The sequence below is a fragment of the Passer domesticus genome, chromosome 3, assembly GCF_036417665.1.
Source record: "Passer domesticus isolate bPasDom1 chromosome 3, bPasDom1.hap1, whole genome shotgun sequence".
NCBI lineage: Eukaryota > Metazoa > Chordata > Aves > Passeriformes > Passeridae > Passer > Passer domesticus.
Genome location: NC_087476.1, coordinates 65,375,060 through 65,398,983, shown reverse-complemented (window position 1 = coordinate 65,398,983; position 23,924 = coordinate 65,375,060). Strand labels below are relative to the sequence as shown.

The window sequence follows — 23,924 nt, the reverse complement described above, 5'->3', positions numbered from 1 at the left end:
TATCAAAACCAGCAATAAGTGGTAGCCTATGTCAACATGCTTTTCCTCAAACTTTTCCTGATTTTTATTAACTGAAAGAGCTTAGTTGATGCAGGCAGAAATTAATGGTTGTGTATTAAGTCTGCTGAACTCATTCCTAATTAAAAGCTTCATGAAGCTCAAAAGAAAAATAACACTGGGCATGGAAAAACAGTTATTTTACATAATGGGTACACAGGAGTTAAAGAATCACATTTACCAAGAAGCAACTAACTCCCTAGGAAAAGAACTGGTAGTATTTTACAAAAAAAAAAAAAATCTCAGTGAACATAAGAGTTTCTTCCCAGACACCTAAATGGTGAGCAAGAGAGCACTTTTCTAAAAAAAAATTTATCACTCCAGCAAGCACAGGGTTGTTTTGATTTGGTTTTTGTGTTTGTTCTTTATTGCATTCTTTAACAAAACATTTTTAAAATTAAAAGCATTACAGGCTTAAAACACTAGATAACTAACATGGTTTTGACACTCATCCCATGGTCACTTTCTTTTCTTTTTAGCTCAGAAAGACAAGAGAGTTAGCAATACACACACTCGACATTTCCTACCTTACAAAGCTTCTGGTAACGGGGAGAAGAAACTGCCATCCTCTGTAAACGATGCAACAACACCACAACTTTCTGAAGAGAGGTTCTCACCACAGCCATCATTTTAAGTTTGCCACACTTCTGAAGATACCTCAGAATTTGCATTATAAATGAAGAGCAACTATCATTTCCTCCCGGTCACTGGACAATGATTTGCCAGCTTTCTGAGCATGCTCTCTTCCAGGACTGCTTTTGCAAGCTACAGGCTTTATACGTTTCAAAGGCAAAGAAGATTGATACAGCATAAGTTTTTCTCCCAAAATAACCCCACAAAACAAATGCAAAAAGATAACAGCCTTCACAGATTCCTCTAATCAGTACTGCTCTGCTTTTGCAGAGGGCAAATGAAGTTGAGCAGCTGATCGTCTGCCTCCGTTCAGGAGTGCACTAAATAGCCAGAAAAAGGTTATTAATTTAAGCCTGAGAGCTGCAGGAACAAAAAAAGAATTCCTTCAGGAAGACGGCTCCAGTGTATCACAATAGTTGTTCCTCCCTAGTAGCTGCTTTCTATCAGCAGACAGAGTGTTTGCTCCCTCAGTCTGGGAAAGGATGCTCTCGTTCTCCGACTGAACGCAGCTCTGGCAGAGCTGTAGAGTGAGTGAATAACAGATTGTGTTATAAATCTTGAGAGAGGAGCACAGGGATACCTGCCCTAATTATTTCAGCCATACGTTAAAGGCTAATAAATCACATAGGCGTTTCTCAAAACTAGATTACACAACATGAAAGAGAAAATTGCAGGGGGCAAATCTCTGTGTATAAAAACTCTCTTAAAGCTAATTTAGTAAAATGGATCTAAAGAATCCTCACTTGCACCAGAAAGCAGGAATGTTTTTCACAAGCTATTTCCAATAAAATATTTTCTAGAATGACTTTAGACAAGAAAAAGGTAGGGTTTTGACAAAGTAAAAGCATACAGTTGCATCATCCACCCCTTCTCTATGTCATCCTTGAATCCAAAGAGCTAACAATTTTGATGTATTTCCCATGACAAAGCAGAATTATTTAAGCCATCTAAGGATGATAGTAGGATGTTCAAGAGCATGGAAGTGGTTTGCTACCAGCAAGGCACTCCCAATGCAATACAGCCAACATACCCCTAGGTGTGGCAAAACGGCAGCATAACCAGAGCCAGCTACTCATTGCTTCCAAAGGTGCTGTGATGAATCTACTTAAACCTGTATCAGAGGCACTGCTGTAGCCAGGGTTCAGGGAGGTGAAGCACTGATCATATGATTTAATGTGCATATTTCCACATGAAAAAGTCCCTACATATTTCAAGCACATCAATCAGCACAGTATGCAGGCAACAGCTGTCCCGACAAGTTCATATGATCCAAAATAATGCACAGCTTAGATGTCAATGCATTATACACTGCATTGACTCTTCTAGGACACTTTCCTACAAAGGAGATAAATGCAAGGTTCAGGTTCTTCATACAGGACATTTAAAAATTCATCCCATCCAATTCTGTGAAGACAGCCGTTTCTTCTTTATTTTTAGGACTGAATCAACATTTCTACCACTCCTCATATAAACCCCATTTCCCTGTACTCTGCTTTCTTCTTGATGTGTCTGCAACAATAACAACATCATTTTGAACAGAGAAACAGATATACAGATTCCACTCCATATATAGAAATCTCACCATCTGCATTCACCCTGCCAGACACGCTGTCTTTTCTCATTCTCATGACTTATTTGAACTGTTCCTCTGAATGCCGCTGCTCCTGGCTTACATCCCTTCTCACCAGAAGTCTGCTTCTTTAACTTTCCAGATTGAGCCTACTGTGATTAGCTGACATGCTCTTACCAATATCTTTTAAGGAAACCTGTGAAGCAGCAGAACTCTGAAACCATGGAAGCACTCAGAAATGACTGTGCAAAAGCTCAGACCTCTTCCCTGCAAGAGAGACCCCACAGTCCACACCTTCCTTACTTCCTTCTATTTCCTTACTTCGGCTTTTTATCTTCCCAGATCTTTCAATCTACAAGTTTGAATCAAGCAGTGAGACAAACAGCCAGCCATTTTTGGTAACTTTTCCTACAATACAACAAAATCTTTGAATTATTTTGAACACCTTCACACCTGTAGGCCCAGGACTTCACATACCTTGCACTTCTTACTATTTCCTAGCTTATTTTCTTCATCTTTTTTCAAATTAGCTTTTAATCTCTTCCAAGTCACTGCTAAATACTTTCCAAAACAGACTGTAGCATTTTGGCACTAACCTGAATGGAAAAACTTCTACAAGGTTTAGATACTGAGAGAATAAATTGAACTGACTGATGATATAATTGTGGATTTCTCCTTTTCAAAAAGACATTGCAACCACACTCAAAGTCTGCATTATTTGCATAGTACTGTTGCTGGCCTCAGGTATCACATTGAGAGGCAAAACAAGGCTTCAGGGCTCAGATCATTGATTCCACTGGAGAGTGACTTGAGCTGCAGCCAAACAAGCTAGGCCCAAAATGTAATGGAGGACAGTCCTCCCATGCATGCACAGGTGCCAGTTTAACAGATGATCCTATTTTGAAAATGCATGACATGTAACAGCAGCAACAGCAACAAATTCATCACATTTTGTCTATGTTCAGCTCATTTCAGCTAGAATTTATCACACCTTGAACTCATAGAAAGGTTTTACTTAATGCACAGGCCTTGGGAGCAGGGGCATCTTCACAAAGAGCAGAGAAGGTTATAATCCTTGCATTCTTTTTAAAATCATTTAAACACTAACCTCAAAACCAATACTACTTTACATATTGAACAAGGCACCAAGAGAACAACACTGTTATTTTACACCACATAATGGGGGAAGAACAGGAAATTATCTTTGTTTAATCAGATAATAAGCTTAAGAACTTGCAAAGGAGTGGGCTTGATCTTTTGAGGTAGAGCAAGATGTTAGAGCTTCATTTTGTTTTCAGAAGTGCAACAAATATTTGATAACATAAACAGTGATTTTGGAGTGCTCACCAGTGTTATGCAAGCATCTTCCTTCACATATAAAGTAAGATTGTAAGATGGTAGGGAACAAAGTCCATTCTGGAAGTCATTATGCTTTGACAGTCTTTGACATGCTCTACTTCACTTCCTAGGGTGGCCAGAAAAGGCTTACAATGTTATGTATGGTTGTGGGTGAGTTCAGTGATAATATTTCACGTGCACGGTGTGTGGAAACACACAGTCTCAAAGATATGGACAATATCAGGTACCAGGATGCTGAACCAGAGGAGGTCATGCCCCAGCACCTCCACCTGCCCTTTCAGTTGTGACAAGTCAGGACAACATAGAAAGTCAGGAGTTGGTTAGAGACCTTCTTCTTTCACAGCAGTCTTGCCCAACAGTTCTTCCCTCACACAGCACAACTCAGGCAATTTTAATCAGATTGCAGCACATCAAAGAATGGCAAACAACCTTACACACACACAGTGCTTCCCAGTCACACAGAACCAACAAACTGTGAAACAGCAGTATCTTGGTGTGATTGACTCCACAGAACACAAGGTAATGCAGAAATAAGTCTATTTACACACAGCACTGCCTTCTGTTGTTGGCTGCCTGTACCCTGTTTTAGCTCTTCCACCTCCACTATATTACAGTAGTTGGAAGTGACACCAGTAGAAAGCATAACATTAAGTTCTAGGTGTCACCACTACAGACTAGTCCAGGCATTTCACAAAAAGCCACATCTCTACAGATGAGTTATCTGACTGACTAAAATAATTTGAACATTGGTGAGTAACATGCCATCTTCAACAGATACAAGCTTCCAAAAAATACTGTGTTCTTACTATGATTAGCAAGAATAACTTGCTATCAGATATTTTTAACAGTCTTGTTTCATTTCAATTCAGTGTAGATATGTTCAGATTAAGAGCACTACTAAAAGCAACATCTTTTTTTTCATTAAAAGCTGCTCAAACCCACTTAGATCACAGGTGACATTAATCCAAACACAGAGTGCAGGATTCAGTAAGTGGTGTCAGTTAAACTCCTCAGTCATTTCTAAGGTTTCCAGTCCAGGACCTGAACAAGAAAGGCGGCCAGCTGTGAGCTGCTGGGCAGGAGGAGAGGGAGAAGAGGCAATCCAAGCACAACTACTTCTTGGATTACTGAAAAAGCAGGAGGAAGGTGGCAGACAGAAATAGGAGAGAGTGGAGCCCAGGAGGGCTTTATTTGGAGGGAAGTAGATTAAATTGTTTGGTTGAACAATCACACAACATGACTTGGTTTAATGAAGCGTAACTTCCTGAACGCAGTCACCCTCCAAGGACATTTAAGAGCCCTCAGTGCCAAACACATACACAAAAATATGTGCTTCAAACCTTAGGAAGACAAATCTGCCTCTTTCATACACCTGACTTCTAAAACAGTGTTTTAGGAAACACCTTCAGTAGGCTGCAGCCTTTCCCAAGTAAGTAGAGAGCTTTTCTTTATAACATTTGCCATTGAGAGAAAAATTGAATAACAGTAATATTATTTAGCATCTCACCTGCATTTGCTTTCTGAGTTCCCTTATGTAGACACTGTCCTGAGCAGTGTTCTCACGCTCGGATGCATCTGCCAGAACATTTACTGTTGTCTCTGCCTCTTGAAGCCACTTGAGGAAGCTCTCCAGATCCTTGTGTGAGGCCTGTACTGTCCTCATCTCCGTCTCCAAGAAATTCTGCCTATCGACAGCTCTGAAAACAAGACAAGTGTCAGAATATTGCCCCATAAGATACACCATAATAAAACTACTAAAAGGAAATCTGAAGTGCATCTCTAGTAAGAACAGAGATACAGCTTGTTTTATCATAATTTATATCACTGTTTTTAGTGTGCCCATAGCTACCCACAGATGTCCTGAACTGGTTATGCATTTGACAGACCTTTTTTAAAAGGCATGCAGTAAAAACTCAATTATTAATTAAAAACCTAGGTTTTCCTTTTAGAGTATTACCATCATCAACTTATGCTACTCCAAATGGTAGAAGTGTTATTGCCATGTGTGAAAAATGGGCTTTTCCCCATCAACAAAAAAATATATGGAGTAGAAGCACTGAGTGCTTCAGGTATTTTTGTTCCTCTTTTGAGGAACAGAAACACTGCCATAAATTCTTAAGAGTTAAAGTGCTAAGGGATAAAAAGTCAGATACCTGGTTCTCTCTGCTAGAAGACTTTTGACACAATCACTCAAACAAACAGAATAATGCACGGCCATCATAACAGTCAACCATGCTCAACAAACTTAAAGACTGACAGAATATGGTCCCAATTTTCAATCATCCAAAAGATTTCTAACTGATGCAAAAACTAAAGCTTTTGTCCGTAAGAGGATTTTTCATGTAAGAACAATATAATCCGAACATTTTAAGCTATCAGCAACTTCAAATAATTTCCTAGGAAAAAAAATCACCTTATGGCTCTGCATAAGAGTACTGTCTTCTAGTGATTGAAATGAAACTCAGATGAGAAACTATTATAGTCAGCAATTTTAAAAGCTCTGATTAGCAACATTAATAAAGCATGACAAACTAAATTTCACCCATTTGAGGCTCTTACTCTGCAGCATTCCTTCTCCCAAAATCAGGACAAAAGAAACAAGCTGTCCCACACCAGAACACTGTAGAGAAACCTCTAACAGAGCTAGCAGCTAGAATGCTTCTGCTGAATAAGTAGAAAGTTAAATTTATTTTCACATCAAGCACTAGCTGTATTATAATATATTAGGGGTAAACTGATATTTAATTTCAAGACAGACAAGGCCAAAACACTCAGCGTTTGGTATTTCCACATTTCTCCAGACAGGCCCAAATTTGTGTCTTCTGCATCTTCCCATCTACTTCAGCTTTCTTTCCTCCTTGTCAGGCTGTACTGCTCAGCAGTATGAAGGAATAACTATGTTTGGAATTGTGAATTTCAGAACTAGTTAAAATATTCCTTTTAGAAAAGAAGCAGTGGGTGTTTAGTACCATTCAGGATGACGTTTCAAAGCAAGTAGCCTGGTTTACTAGCACATCAGATAAGGCAGATACAAGCAAAAGCTGTTTTCTTTCAAGGACTATGAGGAAATCTCATGCAACCCCAATTCTGCCAGGCTCGCACTCCAAAGTTTTAGCATAACCAACTGAACTTTTCAGAGACAATTTGCACAAAGATAGTGTTGCAACCCCTATTTTAGAAGCTTTGGTCTTACAACACTTGCTAATAATTGCTTCAGCCAAAATAAGAGTCTTAGAATCATTCCTGACTTTGTGCTTGCCCAAGTTTTGGCAGCTAGCAAATGACTAGGAGAGGAAGAAGCTTTCATTCTTGCTTCTCACTTGCAGCTGGAATGCTTCACCCAGTCTTGAGAAAAAAATAATACACAGCATGTTAGAGATAACAAGTAGTTTGATAGACACTGTCCAGCAAAGGTAATAAGCACCAGCTAAAAAATTAGAGCACACCAAGGAACTGTGAGGAAAACGTAAAGTAAAAGCAGTTATGAGCTCTAACTTCAAAACCCTCTCCCTCTGCAGGGATTTTCTTTCCCAGCGGGGGATTAAGGCCAAAGGTGGAAGAACAGGAGTGACAGCAGGAAGAACAGACTGGTAATAAAGGTGACCTTCAAAGGAAAAGAACAGCCCCAAAGGATGAAACACTAAGTGACCCAGATCTCTAAGTCTAAGTACTGATGTATTAGATAGGAATCAAGACAACCTGAACTTTGAAGCTAACAATATTCATTGAAGAATATTTTCTTTATCCTAAAGTTTTAATTTCTCAAGCTTTTTTTGCTTGGTTGAGCTTTAAGGACAGAATAAAATCCTGTTACCAACCCACTGCTGCCATATATTTGAATTAAAGCTGAAAAACAATCCTGTCACTAAATACATTCAAATTTACAACTAATGTCCTAAGATTACATGGGTGTTTTTAAAAAGGACATGTATAGCAAGCAGTAGTGAGCAAAACTTTTAGAGAGCAAATGGAAATACTTTCCTCCTCTGTTAGTAAAGACCTCAAACATGAAATAGAAAATAGAAAAAAAGGAGGATTCTGTACTGCAGATTAAAAACTACCCTATGCTATAAAAACATAACTCAGATTTTCAAATAATTCTGACACAATTAGAGCAGCCTCAAAAGACAAAGGATCTATATATCTTCCACTCTGCAAGAACCAAATGTGAGAAGCTGGAGAATTATTTTCAAGTACAGCTAACCTAGTACAGTGATAGTGGAGAAAGTTTGTGCAGATTCTATTGGCAAACACACACCAAGAAAAAAAATGTTATTCTATTATTTAAGTTTTCATGGCTCTGTTTTAGGTTTCTGTTCCACCCAATTATTTTTTCAGATTTATACTAAAAATCTGCAATGCATACATGTGTGTGATCAAAAGAAATTCAGAAACTAACATTTGAGACAGTACAGAAAGAAACTATAATCCATTACCAAGGCAGCACAAACACAAAGAACAACTATGGTTTCACCCTAAAGTATAAAAATAGAGCTTAAATAGCCACTGGGTAAAATATCCCATTTACACAATGTCAAGCTGGGGAGCTTCAATCTCTTCATGCCAACAGTTTTAAAATAAGCCCCTTCACTTTACATGCCATGCCTATACTCTTCCTGGTAGTGTTCTTATGGTGACCAGAACCACAATCCTTCCAGGTGATGTTACGAAGGACCCTTTCCACAACTTTCAAATAGGGGAACAAACTGGTATTTTAAAGCATTATGCTATAAATACAGATTTATTTTTATAGAAGCCATAGGGCTACATGTCCACTCTGTGTGTAAGTCCCACATGCCCCAACATCTGTCACAAAAAGTAAGCCTCATCACTGGTATTTCTAATTATTGCATTTAAAGCAAGTACAAAATCTTCACCCTGTTGAAAAGGTGCTTTCACTGCACATTCTCCCCTTTTAATTCTACTGTGCTGCTCAGATGGGGTTACACTGAGCAGCTCCACACTGGCTACCCACTGGCTCTCAGAGCTGTCCTTTACATTCTGCCACTAGTTAATAAACAAAGCAGATATTCACCTTCCTTAGGCTGCAGACTTCAAACAGTAGCCCCAGTGATAATTAAGGAGCTTCAGTTATACACAGCAAAATGCAGTAGCTTATTATTTTAGACTTTAAGCAGATTCAAAACTAATTAGAGGCTTCCAGGCAGGAGCTCTTCTTTCTGGTCACCTTCTCTGAGTAGTGGGCAGTTTTATGCCAGTTCTAGCACTACTGCAAAGTCTGAATGTGAATGAGACTAATACAGAGTTTTAGTCTACCGTCAGTGCTAATCCAACAAGGAGCTGTTTCCCTTCATCCTCTAATTAACTAGGAAAAAAGCTGCTACATCCAAAGCACAAAATGACAGAAGAACAATTTTCCTCCAAGGAAGGATAGGATGACATTCTACTCTGCTTCCTTCATTACCTGCTAACTGAGAATAGTCCAGCTGAGAAGGACTTGGGGGTGCTGCTGGGCAGGAGGCTGGACATGACCCAGTAATGTGTGCTTGCAGCCCAGAAAGCAAATTGTGTTCTGGGCTGCATCCAAAGCAGTGTGGGCAGCAGGGCAAGGGAGGGGACTCTGCACATCCGCTACACTCCACTGAGATCCCACCTGGAATGTAGCATCCAGTTCTGGGGCCCCAACAAAAGAAGGATGTGGACATGTTGAAGCAGATCCAGAGGAAAACCTAAAATATTCTGAGGGATGGAGCATCTCTCCTATGAGGTAAGGCTGAGAGAGTTGGAGTTGCTCAGCCTGGAGAAGCAAAGGCTCCCAAGGGACCTTACAGTAGCCTTGCAGAACCTGAAAGGGGGCGTACATGAAACATGGAGGGGGACTTTTTGCAAGGGCACATAAAGACAGGACAAGAATAATGGCTCTAAACTGAAAGAGGGCATATTTGGATTAGCTATCAGGAAAAATTCTTCACTGTGAGGTTGTGAACCACTGGAGCAGGAGAAGCTGTGAATGCCCCATCCCTGGAAGTATCCAAGGTCAGACTGAATGGGGATTTGAGCAATCTGATCTAGTGGTCTGCCCATGGCAGGGAGTTGGAACTGGATGATCTTTAAGGCCTCTTCCAATTTAAACTGTTCTCTAATTTCACAGTTCCTATAATGTTCTCCTCCTCTCACTCCTCAAGAGAAAACATCTCCTTAAGCTTTACTAAGTAGGCTTTTCATTCCTTTAACTGACATCCCATTCCAAAAGCAGCTGCTTTCACATGCACATGTATACACAGACTTTAGTTGTCATCTTCCCCACTCGCACATAAAGAGGACCAATTTTTTCTTCTCTCCCTCTCACCACAATACATATAGACTTTAAGATTTCAGAGTCAGACACTACTCTAAATGTTAATTGTCTATCAATACCAAATACTCAAAAGAACTTCTACAGAAATTACATTACCCTGCAGGAAAAAAAAAATATACATAGGAAAATTCCACATTTTCATTGAGACATATCTGCAGATACATCTTAATAGAGGATGAAGAGAAAGAATTGTCAATTAAGTCTCAGTTCCTACAGCACAAGTATTTTCTAGATAGGAGTACTGGAAGGATTACACTCAAGAACCCAAAGCACAGCCCCATTCAGAGGAAGTTTCCATTAGATGAAAGGACATAAGGAATTAATGCATGGGAAGATGAAGCTGAACACTTACAGCCTTTACGAAAAAGAAGGACAATAATAAACTACCAATACATGAATCACACCAGCAATAAAGAGCAAGAGAGGAACTTTCAAAGACACTTAGAGAATAACAGCTACAGGAAAACCTGAAAGCAAACATGAGAAGTCCCTTTTTTTTTTCTACTTAAAAACACACAGCATAAATGGGAAGTCATACAGAAGCCTTCCATTGTGAACTGTGGGAATTTCAATCTCAAAAGTGCTTGACTGCAATTGATTAATCATCCCCAGCAGCACCAAATGCTGCACTACAGCACACAGAGAAGAGACTACAATGCACATGTATACACAGAATGCAAGTTTAAGGCACAAGCTGCTGCATATAGAGTGAAACCTTGTAGTTACCTTTGGTTCAAATTAACCCAGCAAGTGTTCATTTGGTCAGTGGTTTCCTTCACTTTCCTCGAGTCATCATCACGATACTCTCGAAGTAGTTTATTAGAAAGATCATTGAATGCTGCTACTGTGATGTCACCTCTATGCAAATCCTGTACCAACAGCTAAAAAGCAATGCCAAATGAGACAGATTAAAATCAGACTACTTCTCATATTATGCACTTTATCACATATCATAAAACCCTTATTTTTTCCTCTTTTCTAAAAAGAAAAGTGTGCACATTTTTCATCTAGGAGTAAAATCTTAAAGAGAAAAATCTACAGATATTAAATGTCCTGATAATGAACTAATGAAAACATAAATAGGTGAGAAAAAGTTGTATTTGCCAGAACTGTCAAAGGTTAGAGAAATCCTCTTTTATAGTCTACTGGCAACAGAAATAAAAATACTTCTGTATTTTGAGTAGCATGAATGAGTTTGAATTATTATAATAGCAACATAAGCAGCATTTAAGAGCAGCATAAATGAAATGTGCAGTATGAGAATTTGATTTCATTCTTTGGGGTTTTTGGTTTTTCATTTAAAATTAAGGAAATACATTAGAAAGGTTTCTTTATTGTGGCAAGATAATTACAATGTGCCTTGACTTTAGAGAATCTAAACTCAATATTATTTCAAAATGAAAAAGAGTATTTGCATATATATATATATCCAGTTGCATATCATGGCCTCCAACTTTCTGTCTGGGCATGGACCTGCTTTCACATAAGAAAACAAAGTAGACCTAATAGTCCATTTCTATTTCCCTGCTTATGCAGATATAGACACTAGTCAGATAGTTGTGCAAAGCACAAAACTTTACTGTCTACTTAAACAGCTATGGATTGGTAAGCAACTCTCACAGTCATATTCCCTGCCTCTTTCATTACCAGCTGTATCCCTACGTTGCCCCTTCATGAACATAGATACATATATATATATGCACATTTTTTTTTAAACTCTATTATATCCCTGTTCTAAATACTGCACTTGCAAGATCCTCTCCTCACTGCTTCATGTCTTTAGCTCTCATACTGTGCCACCTACAGCCTGCCTTTTTCTGACAGCCACCAGGACAAAGGACACTAGACTTACAGATTTATCACGGCACGCTTCATATGATATAAAAAGCATCAAAGATTGCATAGAATAAAAAAATCTATAAAAACAAAAAAAAAAAACCCCAAGCAAACAAAAAAAAAAACAACCCACCACAAAACACTGGATATGCCTGGCACCCACCAGAAGTGAAATCCAGGACAATTTTAAATACCTTTGTCCATTCCTCGATTTACTAAGCCACTGTTAAACACTTCTATGAATTCAGTTCTGCAGCAATATCATTACATTTTATTTGGTCTGGGGTTCAAGCTTTTTGCATGATATCATTTCTTTGATGCTAAATTATACTAATTTCAGGTAAGCTTTAAAAGGCACACATGCCCCCTGTTTACATCCCAAAATGGAATTCTTGGGAAGTCTGATATATTGAAAAACATAGTCAATTAAAATATCATGCCCAAAAAGAGACACAAAATAGTAAAACAACTAAATTGCACATTCACTCATCAATTGAATCCAGTAGCATTACACAGACTCAGGAATCTGCTATGGGAAAAAATAAGCATAAGTGGTCTCACTTTGCTCTCTGCAATCTGTTTGGCAAGCATCTCTTTTGGGGTCTGCAGGAGCACCCGCAGACGGATCTCGCACTGCTCCATGAGGTGCTCCATCTCCTGCCTCTGCTCGTGCCACTGCAGGCTGTCTGCCAGCATGTGCTTCAGCTGCTGCTGCCGCACCTCCACGCTGTGCTGGGTGTTGTCCCACTGGTTCTTCAGCTTCTCCACTGCAGAGGACAACACAGAACGTGAAAAATGTGGCAAGTGAAAAAGAAGCCATAACTACCTCTTAATCTTCAGGGCAAAAGGCAATAATATAAAGCATTCTCAAATACAATAGTCTCAATATTCAGTATTTTAGTTCCCTGTCTAGTTGTCATATTCACAGAAGCAAATAAAAAAATGCAAATGTGTTTGGCTTCTTCTTGTTTAAGCAGGTCAGCACACAAGTGCAACTATTATTTTTGGAATATTTCAAAGTCATTACTACTTTTAAAGTACACACATGTAGGAAACTGTACAGCAGAGATATGTCAGCAGCAGGGCTCTAAGGAGCACAATTTTAGGGTGATTAGACCAGCAAGTCATCTTTGTGCATCTGTAACTTAAACCAGTACAAATAAATAAATAAATAATAAATAAGTAAATAAATACTGTTTAAACAGCTTGTACAAAGCAAACTGAGTATTCCAGACCACTGTATCATGGCACCTGTACTACAGGTCACAATATTTTTTGGCCAATGTAGAAACATTCTACAAGGTAGTATCAAACTACTTTGGCAATTTAGTTCCACCACAGGTTTCTACAGAAATTAGCAGATTGCATAGCAGAAGAGAGGAGTTATTGATTACACCTCACTTCCTTCAAGTAGAAGGAATTCCACTCCTCTCTCAATAAATAGTTTCATTAGATGATGGATAAACACACTTAACCTTTAATAAACAAAGAGTGAAAAATACAACATAAGAGCCTAGAACAACTATAGGGCAACTCAAACTTCCAACACAGGGTACTTTACTCTTTGTTCAGCTTTGCTGAAGAATCCAGAACGTTTTGTGACTGATGTCTTGTCCCTTTGTTGACTGACTCCCACGGTTATTATCCCGCCCTGAGTATCCACCTCACCCCTAGTTCCAAGTGACTGCAAAACTAAGTTGCTTCTTGAATCTTACTGCCCCTACCAGTCCACAGTCTGTGAACCTCAGACAGCAGATGCCATCTCATCAGACCCCCAGAAAAACCACCCATCTCTGGGTTTCCTATCTGACCACATCATCTCCATCAAGTCTTATGGACACCAAAGAAATTAATGAAGATGGAGTAAAGGAAAACTACATTACAGAGGAGAACATAAAATATATCTTCCCATTTTTACTTCTAACTATGGTATTCCCTGCTGCCTGAGTTTTCTAATCTTAGCAATGAGCAAATCTTAAGACGTCAAAAAACAGACTGTCCACTAGTTTCAAATTGTGACAATTGTACATTTCTTAGGTACCAGTAAAATAAATTTTCAAATGGAGTGGAGACCTTTAAATTGAAATTAATTTTTCAAGTACATGTCAGTTAATTAAAATCTCTACTCTCAGTGAACAATATTCAAAGTACACACACAAAGTCATCGTTCTACAGTCAATACATTAATGTTTTTAACTGTCCAGTGCCTCAGAGTTTAACAAAAAAATAAACATGATTAGCTCCTTTTCTCAATAAATAAAATCCTCATCCCTGGGTCTGCGGCTGTGAAGCAACCCAAATTCTTCACAAAATATTTCAAAATCCCAGCAAAACTATTGATCTTCACACTTGAAAAAACTGCCAGTCAAGAAAACATGAGTCAATTCTCATTCTAGGAATTTTCATTAGACTGTTTAAGTGAAAGCCACTCTCAATTGCCAAGTTTTTTCTTTTTCAAGGAAGGCAATTTCAGCTCAATGGAGAATTTCAGAAAAAGACATGAAGATTTTTTACTGCCATGAAAACAATGAATTTGCAAACACAGGATGGATAAACTTACTTTTTTCTGTGATCTCTGTCCTAATGTCTGAACTGGAAGTTTTATTTTTCAAATTCTGAGCCAACGTAAAAACAGAATCAAGCTGAGGGTGCCGATGGTCCATATCTGCATTGGTTATCTGTTTTTAAGTCCAAAAAGTAGAAAATAGTTAAATTCACCCGTATTGTTTAGGTAAAAAAATACACGTCTCCACAGCTGTACAGCTGGTCTCATCATTACTGTAACTCTTGAACTGTCACAGTACCATAGCACTGCTTTAAAAAGCTAAAATATTGTAAATAGCAATTACTGAAAATCCAGAGGTGAAGGTTAACCTATACAAACCACATAGTTACCACAGTTGTTGCACAATATCTTCCAATATCTATTTTTCATAGACTTACATGAAAATAAGTTTCCATAACTTATTTTACTCCTAACCAAGCTGGCATCATTTATATATATCAGAAGCACCAGTGGGCGCAGGAGGAAAGTGAAGAACAACAAATAGAAGGAACAATTAGACTATATAATGTTGCTCTATAAACCATTGCTCTCTACATGTACCAGAATATCGCAAGTATTATACAGCTGAAAGAAAGTGTTTCCAAAGCTACATCATGTTATTCTTCTAAATTCCAGGCTATGTGAGATACTCACAGAAACAGTTTAGTTCTTGTTTAGGCTACAGCTTTTACACTACACTTAGTTCATTGATATTAAGTCAAATAAAATGAACCTTAACGGCTGCATACATCTCACCAAGACTGCTCTTAGTCACAGCTTAACATAGCTATCATAGCTATCAACAGAAATAAACATTTACATCATAAGCATTTATGTTACAACTTTTAATTCTCTTAGCATGTCTCTGGAAATCAGTTTAGTGTAACTACAGCAAACAAAACTCATTAGAAACCAGTAAAGAGAGAATCAAAGGTCACCCACTAAGCAGACATGAAGCTGCTCTAAAGTCTTCGGTGTAAATCAACTATTACAAATTCCAAAAGATGTCAGGAGGTATTCTCCACTTTCTTTGTTTTAAACAAAAAAATAATGGCACTTAGCTCACACAGGGACAAAAGAATAAACACAAAATGGTTCTGAAGGAGAAAGGAGTGTAATAAGAGCTTTTAAAGTGTAACTTTCATGTTATGCATTTAGTTGCAGTCAGGGATTTTTTTCCCCTTAAACATGTCATTGCTTTTAATTACTTTAGTGAATGTAAGAACTATTAAAATGTGAGACAATTTTGTACTAGCCTTCAGAAAAACACATACTTTCATTCGTGCAATGGTCCGATTGATCTCTTCAGTATTTCCCACAGTGACTATGTTTGATTTGAGCATCTGGTCAATCAGTACCAACCAGTCAGCCAGCTCAGTTCTAGTTTTGTCCAGATCAGCAGGTGCAGAAAGTTCCAAAGTCGGCTGAGACTGAACAGGAATTTCCAATGAAGAAGATGCTAGCACCACCTTTTGGATATCTGAAACAGAGTGGAGGGGTTCTGTTAAAGAAAAAGTAGTCATGGCCACATGAGTTCTCAGAATTACAGGGGGCTTTTTGTAATTCCTATAAATATGCAACAGCATCTACAGAGAAAGCACAAATTATATTTTAACAACCAGAAGCTAAGTAATGAGACTTATGCACCTTTAAGGCAGCTGTTTTCTTACTGCATGCCAAAAAGACTCACCCAAATGATTCAGCCTAAATTCAAAGCAAACAAGATGAAAACTTGCAAAGACAAAATTACATTAAACCTAATGGAACAAAGCTAAACTCTCATTGATGCTTATTAAGCATAAACCCCAATATTTTTGTTTAAGATAAACATCTAAAACTGTCTTCCTCAGTTTTGTACTATGTGGCAGAAAGATCTCCACTTGGCTCAGAATTCTTTTAAGCACAAGTGAAGCTTCTGGAAGAGATGCTTCATGGACTTGGCATTACACAACTCTCTGAGGAAGGGATAGATGCCCTCTAGTTCAGTCACATCTTTCTCTCTTTTTAACCTTACACAACAAATGAGAAATGAGCTGAAATTAATAGTAAGATTCACTCCAGAAGTTGTGTTCTAATTCCAAGAAACACTAAACTACAACAAGCTGAAGCATGAATATTTCACACTTCCCTCAAACAACAAAACACAGGAGTTTTGTTTAACAAACATGTTGTATGAAAGGACACCAAACTGAATTCAAGGTTTCAAAACAGAAGTTGGTTTGCCTCAATTTTTGTTTACTGATGCTGAAATTAAAAAAAAAAAATTAGAGTTCATTCACTGAGGTTCAATTGAAAATTTTTTCAGGCAAGGGCTGTCTTCTTGGCCTAAATTTCCAAAAGGGAGACATGGGTATTTTGTTTTCAATCTGTATTTGCTGAATTGCCTCCAACTACTTGGAAATATGACCAGTGTCAGTGTCTGATACAAGAACACATACTTAGCTTTCCCTAAGAGATTCAGGAAGGTAAGTATCTAGCAGATAAGGGAGCCCCATCTGTCCCGCTAACCAAGCCAGAAGAAGAATGCCCTTTATAGGACTGCAAAAAAAATCCACATGCAAGAGATACTTTACAAATAATTAGCTGTATGGAAAGCTTCTAGTGGATCTTAATTAGTCAAAGGCATGATCACAAATCCACAGGAAACAAAGCACAGAAAACAGGCTGTCACAAACACAGCTATTTTAGTTTTTACTCTGTACCTAGTCCTGATGAGGAGGCCTAAGCTTTATATAAATTTCTCCATTTCAAAACTCTTAGAGGAATTCCAGTCCTGAAGAGCAGGGTGACTTCTTCCCTACCCAAACATTCCCTCTCCCCCACAGTAATGAGAAGGCAGCCTCAAGTTCAGCACAATGGTTCAATATTTCTTATTTGTCTAAGTTCATAGTTTTTTCCTTTTTTAATTACTTTTGACTGCAAACAGGATTACACTCAAGACAATTAAGCAGAACAGAACAACCAATGACTCACCGGGAGGCTTTGTCTTTGTAACAAAACGGGACTGCGCAACAAATGCCTCCAATTCTCTCACTTTGTCCGGCACTTCTCTGAATACCTACAGCCAGCAGAGAGAAATAAAAACACAACTTATATTAATGGCAGAAAAGTAATCTCTTATTGGACACAAAAAATTCTACACCATGCCTCAGATATATTTAAATTATTTTTGGAAGGTATCCTTTAAAAAACAATAAAAACTTCAAGAGGTGCTAAAGTGTTCTTTCAATACATCCCAGTGTCACACCTAACTATTGAAAAGAAGTAAATTGTTGTAGATGGGTCGTTTACATGGCTTTTACTGTCTGAGCACCAAAACTGTAATTCAATATTTGAATATACTTTGAAGAAAAGATGATGCAAAGCATTATATGATCAGTCACACAAAAGCAGAGAAATTGGGAACTAACTGACAAAAGAAGTGTTACAACTCAGTTGTAGTGAAAATAAATGTGCCTATATGCTTTTTAGGAGTTTTTTTAAAGTCAGTGATGAAAATGTAGTGCTCAAAGCAGTGGGAGAATCCCTATTTTCACGTCTGAGTGGGTAAAAAACCATCTTTTTCCTATCCTGAACTATCATAAGCCCCTTTCCTCAATAAATTCTTACCTCTGTCATCCATAAAATAATCTAAAATAATTTAATTTTTTCATTTGGATCTCCAGGCTTTGCTTGAAAAAAAATTTTGCTTTGCTCCAACCAGTCTTGCCAATGAGATTGAACACAGGAGTTTCTAACCTACAGTAATGTTTAAGAAGAATCCCAGACACACTTAGTAAGATTTTCTAAGCTCTACCACGGCTTCATTTCTTTTTCTCCTAACTGCTACAAGCATTCAGTTTTCCTACACAGTAAAGATTTATTCTAACTTTCAATTTCAAGTTAATACTTTCAAAAAAAGCCAATATAAATTAAAAAAACCAACCAACCAAAAAAAAAAAACCAAAAAAACACCACACCAAAAAACACACAGCACCAAAACAAAAAAAAAAAAAAAAAAAAAAAAACAGAAAAACCTAAGCTAACAAAATTAACTCAATCTGATGGAAAAATATCCATCAGTATTTTCATGTGTAACTGGTTTGCAGTACATTTCCTGATCATACCTGTATGGTTTCCTGATCATTTTATACACATGCCACATGTGACAGATACATGAAAAGGAAAACAACCATTCCAAGCATACCACTCTATTTTCAACCTCAGAAACCCAATGCTGAAGAAATGCACACCTTATTCCACCTCACATTGAGGGACTGCAGGCAAGCAGAAAGTTTGTTTTTTTCCTGAAGATCAGTATTTTTATCCAACAGTACTTCAGATTCAGTTCTATTCAGCCATTCCAGTTTGCCACCCAGAACTTCCATCTCTTCACTTAAGACCTAAAATGAACAGAAGAATTTTAGACTGAATAGAATACATACATGCTTAAATAAAGAAGGAGGAAAGCTTTCTTTTAATTCCAATATTAGGCATTTTCCTGAACATACACAGAGAAACTTCTATTTTGGTTTCTGTGCTTGATCTAGAAATTATTGGAACATTTATTATCTTTCACTTCTAGCATTTATATTAAGGTAGATGACAAGAAAAATTACACTTTGATGACAAGCAGGAAATACTCAATTTACATGAGTCAATTTCTATAGACAAACACAACTGCCAACTACTTTACATCACTTATAAACACTTATTCAAGACTTCCCACTTAGATTTGGTCTAAAAAGGATTGGTTGGGGTTTTGTCGGTGTTTTTTGGTTGCCTTTTTAAAATTTACTGATTTTTAAAAAATAAACAAGCAGGTCAGTTGGACTGACTACACCTCTCATTCTTTTAAGATTTCAGAAAGATTCTTTCCCACATTCTACAAACCAAAGATGTTTTGTTGTCAAAGCCAGACACAAAACAGAAAAAATGCATACATATGCACACAACTTACTTAAAATGGCCAAAAACCCTTACAGTTTTAAGTAACATGTTAGATAAAATCTTACACACATAAGAGATTATTACAACTGCCCAGGACATGGGACAATGGTGTTACTTACCATTTAAGGTTATCAGCTTTTTTTCTAGAGGTTTTAGCAATTAAAAATTTGACAAATACACATAATCTCCAGTGAAATTCTACTCACTAAATTTTCTCAGTAGTATATCTGTTTCTCACTTTCTTATATACAGACACCATCTTCTGGCTACATACCAGTTACCAAATCAACTTCATTTCGAGGTGTACCTTGCCAGTGTAAGTAATCTCACAAAATTTTCTCACACAACCATAATATTTCTTTGGCTGTTTACAGTGTGAAAAATCCCCTTCTCAAAAGCCATGTCCTGATGCTTTACAGAAGATGTACAAATGTATACATATTTACACACTAATTAGTCTTGCCTGTAATTCTTGCAAGTTTTCTTCATGGTTGAATGCAAATCTTGTGTCCAGAGCATTTTCTACATTTTCCAACCAACAACGCAGCTCATCAAGCTTCTTTCTGTACTCTATCAGCTGCTGGTTCTCTCCTTTTAGCCTTAAAAAGTGAAACAAGAAGTCCAGCACATCAGTCCTAAATTACTTCTGATGCCACAGTCAACTTTTTTTCAGTGTTTGGAGAATTTTAAAGGATTCATTTTATCATCAAAAGATTCTACCATCATCATTAAGATGCAAGATATTTACAAATAAATACTACTGTCTAAAAATGGACAAATTTTGGTTCCAAAGTCATAAAATAGACATTTAAAAGACTGCAGAAAACATTAAATGTAAGTCACAATAATGACACCACGTTCAGGCCTAATCATTATAAGGTCATTGAATTTTTCCCCTGGAGGTTTTAGGGACATATATAATAGTTCCACTAAAACACACAAAACTTTAATGAAATGTCTCAAACTAAATAATTAAGCAAAATCCTATTTTACTCCTAAATGTATCAGAAGATGTTAGAAACACATAATTACATGAAGTTCTTACTTTATAGTATTGTGGAAATCCAAGTACTATACAAGTTGGTTCAATTAGTGTATCTCTGTCAGGGATAAAACAAAACTTAGTGATACTTACAAGTTCAGCTTCAGCCAGAGAAAGTAGCTGAGAAATTCTTCCTTTAAAAGCCTGGCTTTATAAGAACATTATTTTTAAAGCAAAGGAGAACTATAAAAAATGTAGTTTTGTGGTTGTCATTTTGTGAGTTGTTCCAAACACTTACTAAGCAGTCAATTTCAGGCGGATTTATGAGAAATTTGTTCTAGGAGACAGTTCAAAACAGAGCTCTAAACATTAGGAAAATTCAGATTAATGACACCATGCAACAGAATGCACTCTCTCTCCCAGTGTCTACTCAATTAAATTCTCCTTATTGCATCTGTCCAGACATCCAAATTTTTGATTAACTTATTACCTCTGTTGTCTATCCATGACCTCTGTTGTGATTGCTTTCCAGCGTCTATTCAGTCCTGCCAGTTTCTCCTGTAGGAAGCCCCCATCTGTAGCAGACAGTTTCTGTATGATTCCTTCCCCAGTTCTGTTCAGTGCTGAAATGCTGGTCTGATGGCTAGTGACTCCCTCTTCAAGTTCCTGTCAGAAACATAAAAGCCACACAGAATTTTATTACTGACCTGAAGTGATTTTGATCTGGCTCATGATATGCAGGATGAATCCTGGGTGCATATTATTTTACTAAAAGAGGCACTTAAAACCATCTTACTTAGAAATGGATGCTGTTGACAAAGTTATTAATGTTCTTTTATTGAATGTAATTCAATTTTCTAGGTGTCATGAGAAGAGAGTGACACAGAATAGGCTATGAATACTACAAAGAATCACAAGAATTCATTTAAGCCACCAGTGCTAAAATCAACACTCAACTTTGATTCCTTTTCTCTTCATGTACAGCATTTCCCTAGTGGTTCTAACAGATGGTTTGACTTTTAACCAGGTCTTCTCATAATCTATACCCCAAATATTTCTTTACCTTCAGAGTATTTTAGCTAGGATATTTATGGCAGTGCTGTCATGGTCCCAGGCACCATGGAAAATTCATGAAGATAAAGAAAATCATATGTCAGGATTAAATCTTCAAACACCCATAATGACTACAAAAGTCCTACACAGTTAGCAAAAATCTCTATACAAGTTGATTAGAAATAAGATGATTCAAGAAAGAGAACTGAAATGCCCTAGAAGAAAACTTCAAGGAGCAACAAGGATAAAATGGAAGATGTCTTAGACTTCTTTCACAACACAAATCTGACATTTGGATAACTAATACTCTCAAAAAAAAAAAAAAAAAAGCCCTTGAAGTTACGCTTTCTTCTCCTTATTTAAAAGGAAGTAAAATTTTTTTAAAAATCAGGGAATAAATTCCAGAACCAAAATCTGAAAAAAAAATCAAACGTAAGACCCCTGTATTTGGAATCTTCTCTTTTTCTAGATTGTTTACACAAGGCCGTATCTCCAAAAGACATTTGTTTAAATAAATAATTTGCTAAGTTATAAATGCCCTTTATTGGTGTCCATTTTTAAAAAATTATGACTCAAAAGCAAATGAAATAATATATTGGATTTTTAATCTGATTAACATATTCAACATTTTTGAAGCTGTAACAAAACTTATAAACTGAAAAATTATGTCAACATTTGAATTATCAAATTATCTCAAACCAATCCATACTAAGAGTGATCATATAACCCCATACTATAAGTAGGAATTGAGTTCTTTCCCAAGAATAAATTTTTAACTGCAGCCAAAATAGAAATGTTGAGAGTTACTGCTTTTTGAAGCGCAATTGCACAGCCTCTCTGCAAATCCATATGTCTATCTATAAAACTACAATTTTAGATGAAAATTTAGGCTGTTTCCAGCTTGCTCATTTTCTGCCCCAATCCCACATACCTGCTGATGCAGCCCAGCTGCCTGCAGCTCCAGGCTGCCATCTGGCCCGCGTGCATCGGCCAGTAGCGCTTCGGCCTCCGCTATCCAGTGGGAGAGATCGTTGAGATCGCAGTGGAACTGCCTCCACGCCTCGATCGCTCTATCAAAGCAACTGTGGGAAAACAAAGGATTGAAAAATTACCCACAATTTCAGTTCAAAGGCTAGGAATCCCACTCCAGTGAGTAGAAATTTGCCTTGCAGAACAGAAAGACTAGCACACAGCCTGGTTAACCAAGCCCTAGTACTGAAGGCTTCCTGGCAAGGTAGCAGCTGGTGAAAGCCAACAGCACAGACTGTCATTAACTTCCAGCTGAAGGAAGAAAGGGCAGTCCTCAGCAAACTTGTTCTATCACTTAAAAAGTAAAGATTGATTAGCTACATCAAATTGGTCTGCAGAACCCTTTCCTACTTTATCATGAAACAATTCAGCTATCAGACAGTGTGAAATATGATTAATCTCTCACTTTTTTTTTCTCCTTCATAAGGAGAAAATGGGGTGCTGGTGCCTAGAATTTATTATTAAGTGAAAGTGATTTTGATTATATAGATTATATATTTGATTATTTAATATTGCCAGTAAGCAGTCATAAGTAGGTCTTATAGAATTTAATCACACAATAATTTACCAGATACTTCATTGACATCATCTTTGCAGCATCAAATAATGTGTTGCTTAATTTGAAGGGCAACATGTTCTTGCATGGAACAGATAGAACAACCACAGTCAGAAATTTGTTTTTTAATAAAATGAGAGTTCTGTTATGTTAACAAGCTAACAAAGCGAGAGCATGAGAAAAACATGTCAGAAAGGAATGGAGTGGCTTGTTTTCTATTTGTTGATTATTAACTATTCCAAACTAATAAAAACAGTCATCTTTAAAGACCTAAAAGGCCAAGACTACTGTTAATCAGAGGACCTTCTATTTTGACTGAGGAACTATATCATTTGCAACCCATTATTGCAAACAATTGCAAATAATTGCAACAGTAAAGACTCCAGAGATATTGCACATATATAGATACAATCTGAAATTAGCACCATAACAAAGATATCTAAAACCAAACTTTAAAGAACTACCATTGCAACTGTTTTTTCACTATTTAAAGTCCACAATCCCAGAGTTCTTAGTGAGATTAATTTCATCAAAATTAAAACTAATTTTACAAAAGATCCATAGTTCTTGATATCTACAGGGCTTATTTGTTGTTGTTATTATTAGCCAATTAACAAGTCTTAAAAATAAGACTTAACAAGTCTTAAAAAAGAAGTCTTAAAAATATAAGACTTAAAGAAGTCTTAAAAATCTCCACTTTATTTTTTCTAACATTTTCTCTTAGTTCTACCATTTGAGTTTCAGCACATAACCTTGATTTAATACCCTAGATCAACCTGTACACTGACCCCAAATCTCCATGTCCCTTTATTTCTCACATACATTTCAGTCTAAGCAGACTGTCTCATGACAGTAACTCATTCCACATTTAATGAGAAGATACATTCTAAGCACTTAAAATAGATTAAAATAAGGTTTTATAGGCTTCCTTAAAAATTACAGGTTTTGAGGGCGTTTTTCAGAATACAGAAAACTTTTAAAACTTCAGAGAACACTTAGATACAAAGTTTTAACTTGTGCCATTTCTGATGTGAGACTACAGCTCCATCAGTATTT

The 23,924-nt window shown here is 37.1% G+C and overlaps 1 protein-coding gene across 5 annotated transcripts in view; it reads right to left on the bottom strand.

Annotated features, from left to right (window-relative positions):
- Positions 1-23,924, bottom strand: part of UTRN (utrophin) — a 337,069-nt gene that overhangs the window by 175,316 nt on the left and 137,829 nt on the right. For 3 of the 5 annotated variants that reach the window (XM_064413617.1, XM_064413616.1, XM_064413618.1), the window contains 10 exons: positions 22,215-22,365; positions 20,721-20,896; positions 19,712-19,847; positions 18,552-18,701; positions 17,293-17,377; positions 15,594-15,799; positions 14,335-14,452; positions 12,336-12,541; positions 10,665-10,819; positions 5,127-5,316 (listed from right to left, as the gene is read on the bottom strand). In XM_064413617.1, the coding sequence (XP_064269687.1) occupies positions 5,127-5,316; positions 10,665-10,819; positions 12,336-12,541; positions 14,335-14,452; positions 15,594-15,799; positions 17,293-17,377; positions 18,552-18,701; positions 19,712-19,847; positions 20,721-20,896; positions 22,215-22,365 (1,573 nt within the window). Of the gene's footprint in view, positions 1-584; positions 816-2,856; positions 3,106-5,126; positions 5,317-10,664; positions 10,820-12,335; positions 12,542-14,334; positions 14,453-15,593; positions 15,800-17,292; positions 17,378-18,551; positions 18,702-19,711; positions 19,848-20,720; positions 20,897-22,214; positions 22,366-23,924 lie in introns of those variants that run through there. The other 2 variants (XM_064413623.1, XM_064413619.1) reach the window with 2 other exon arrangements.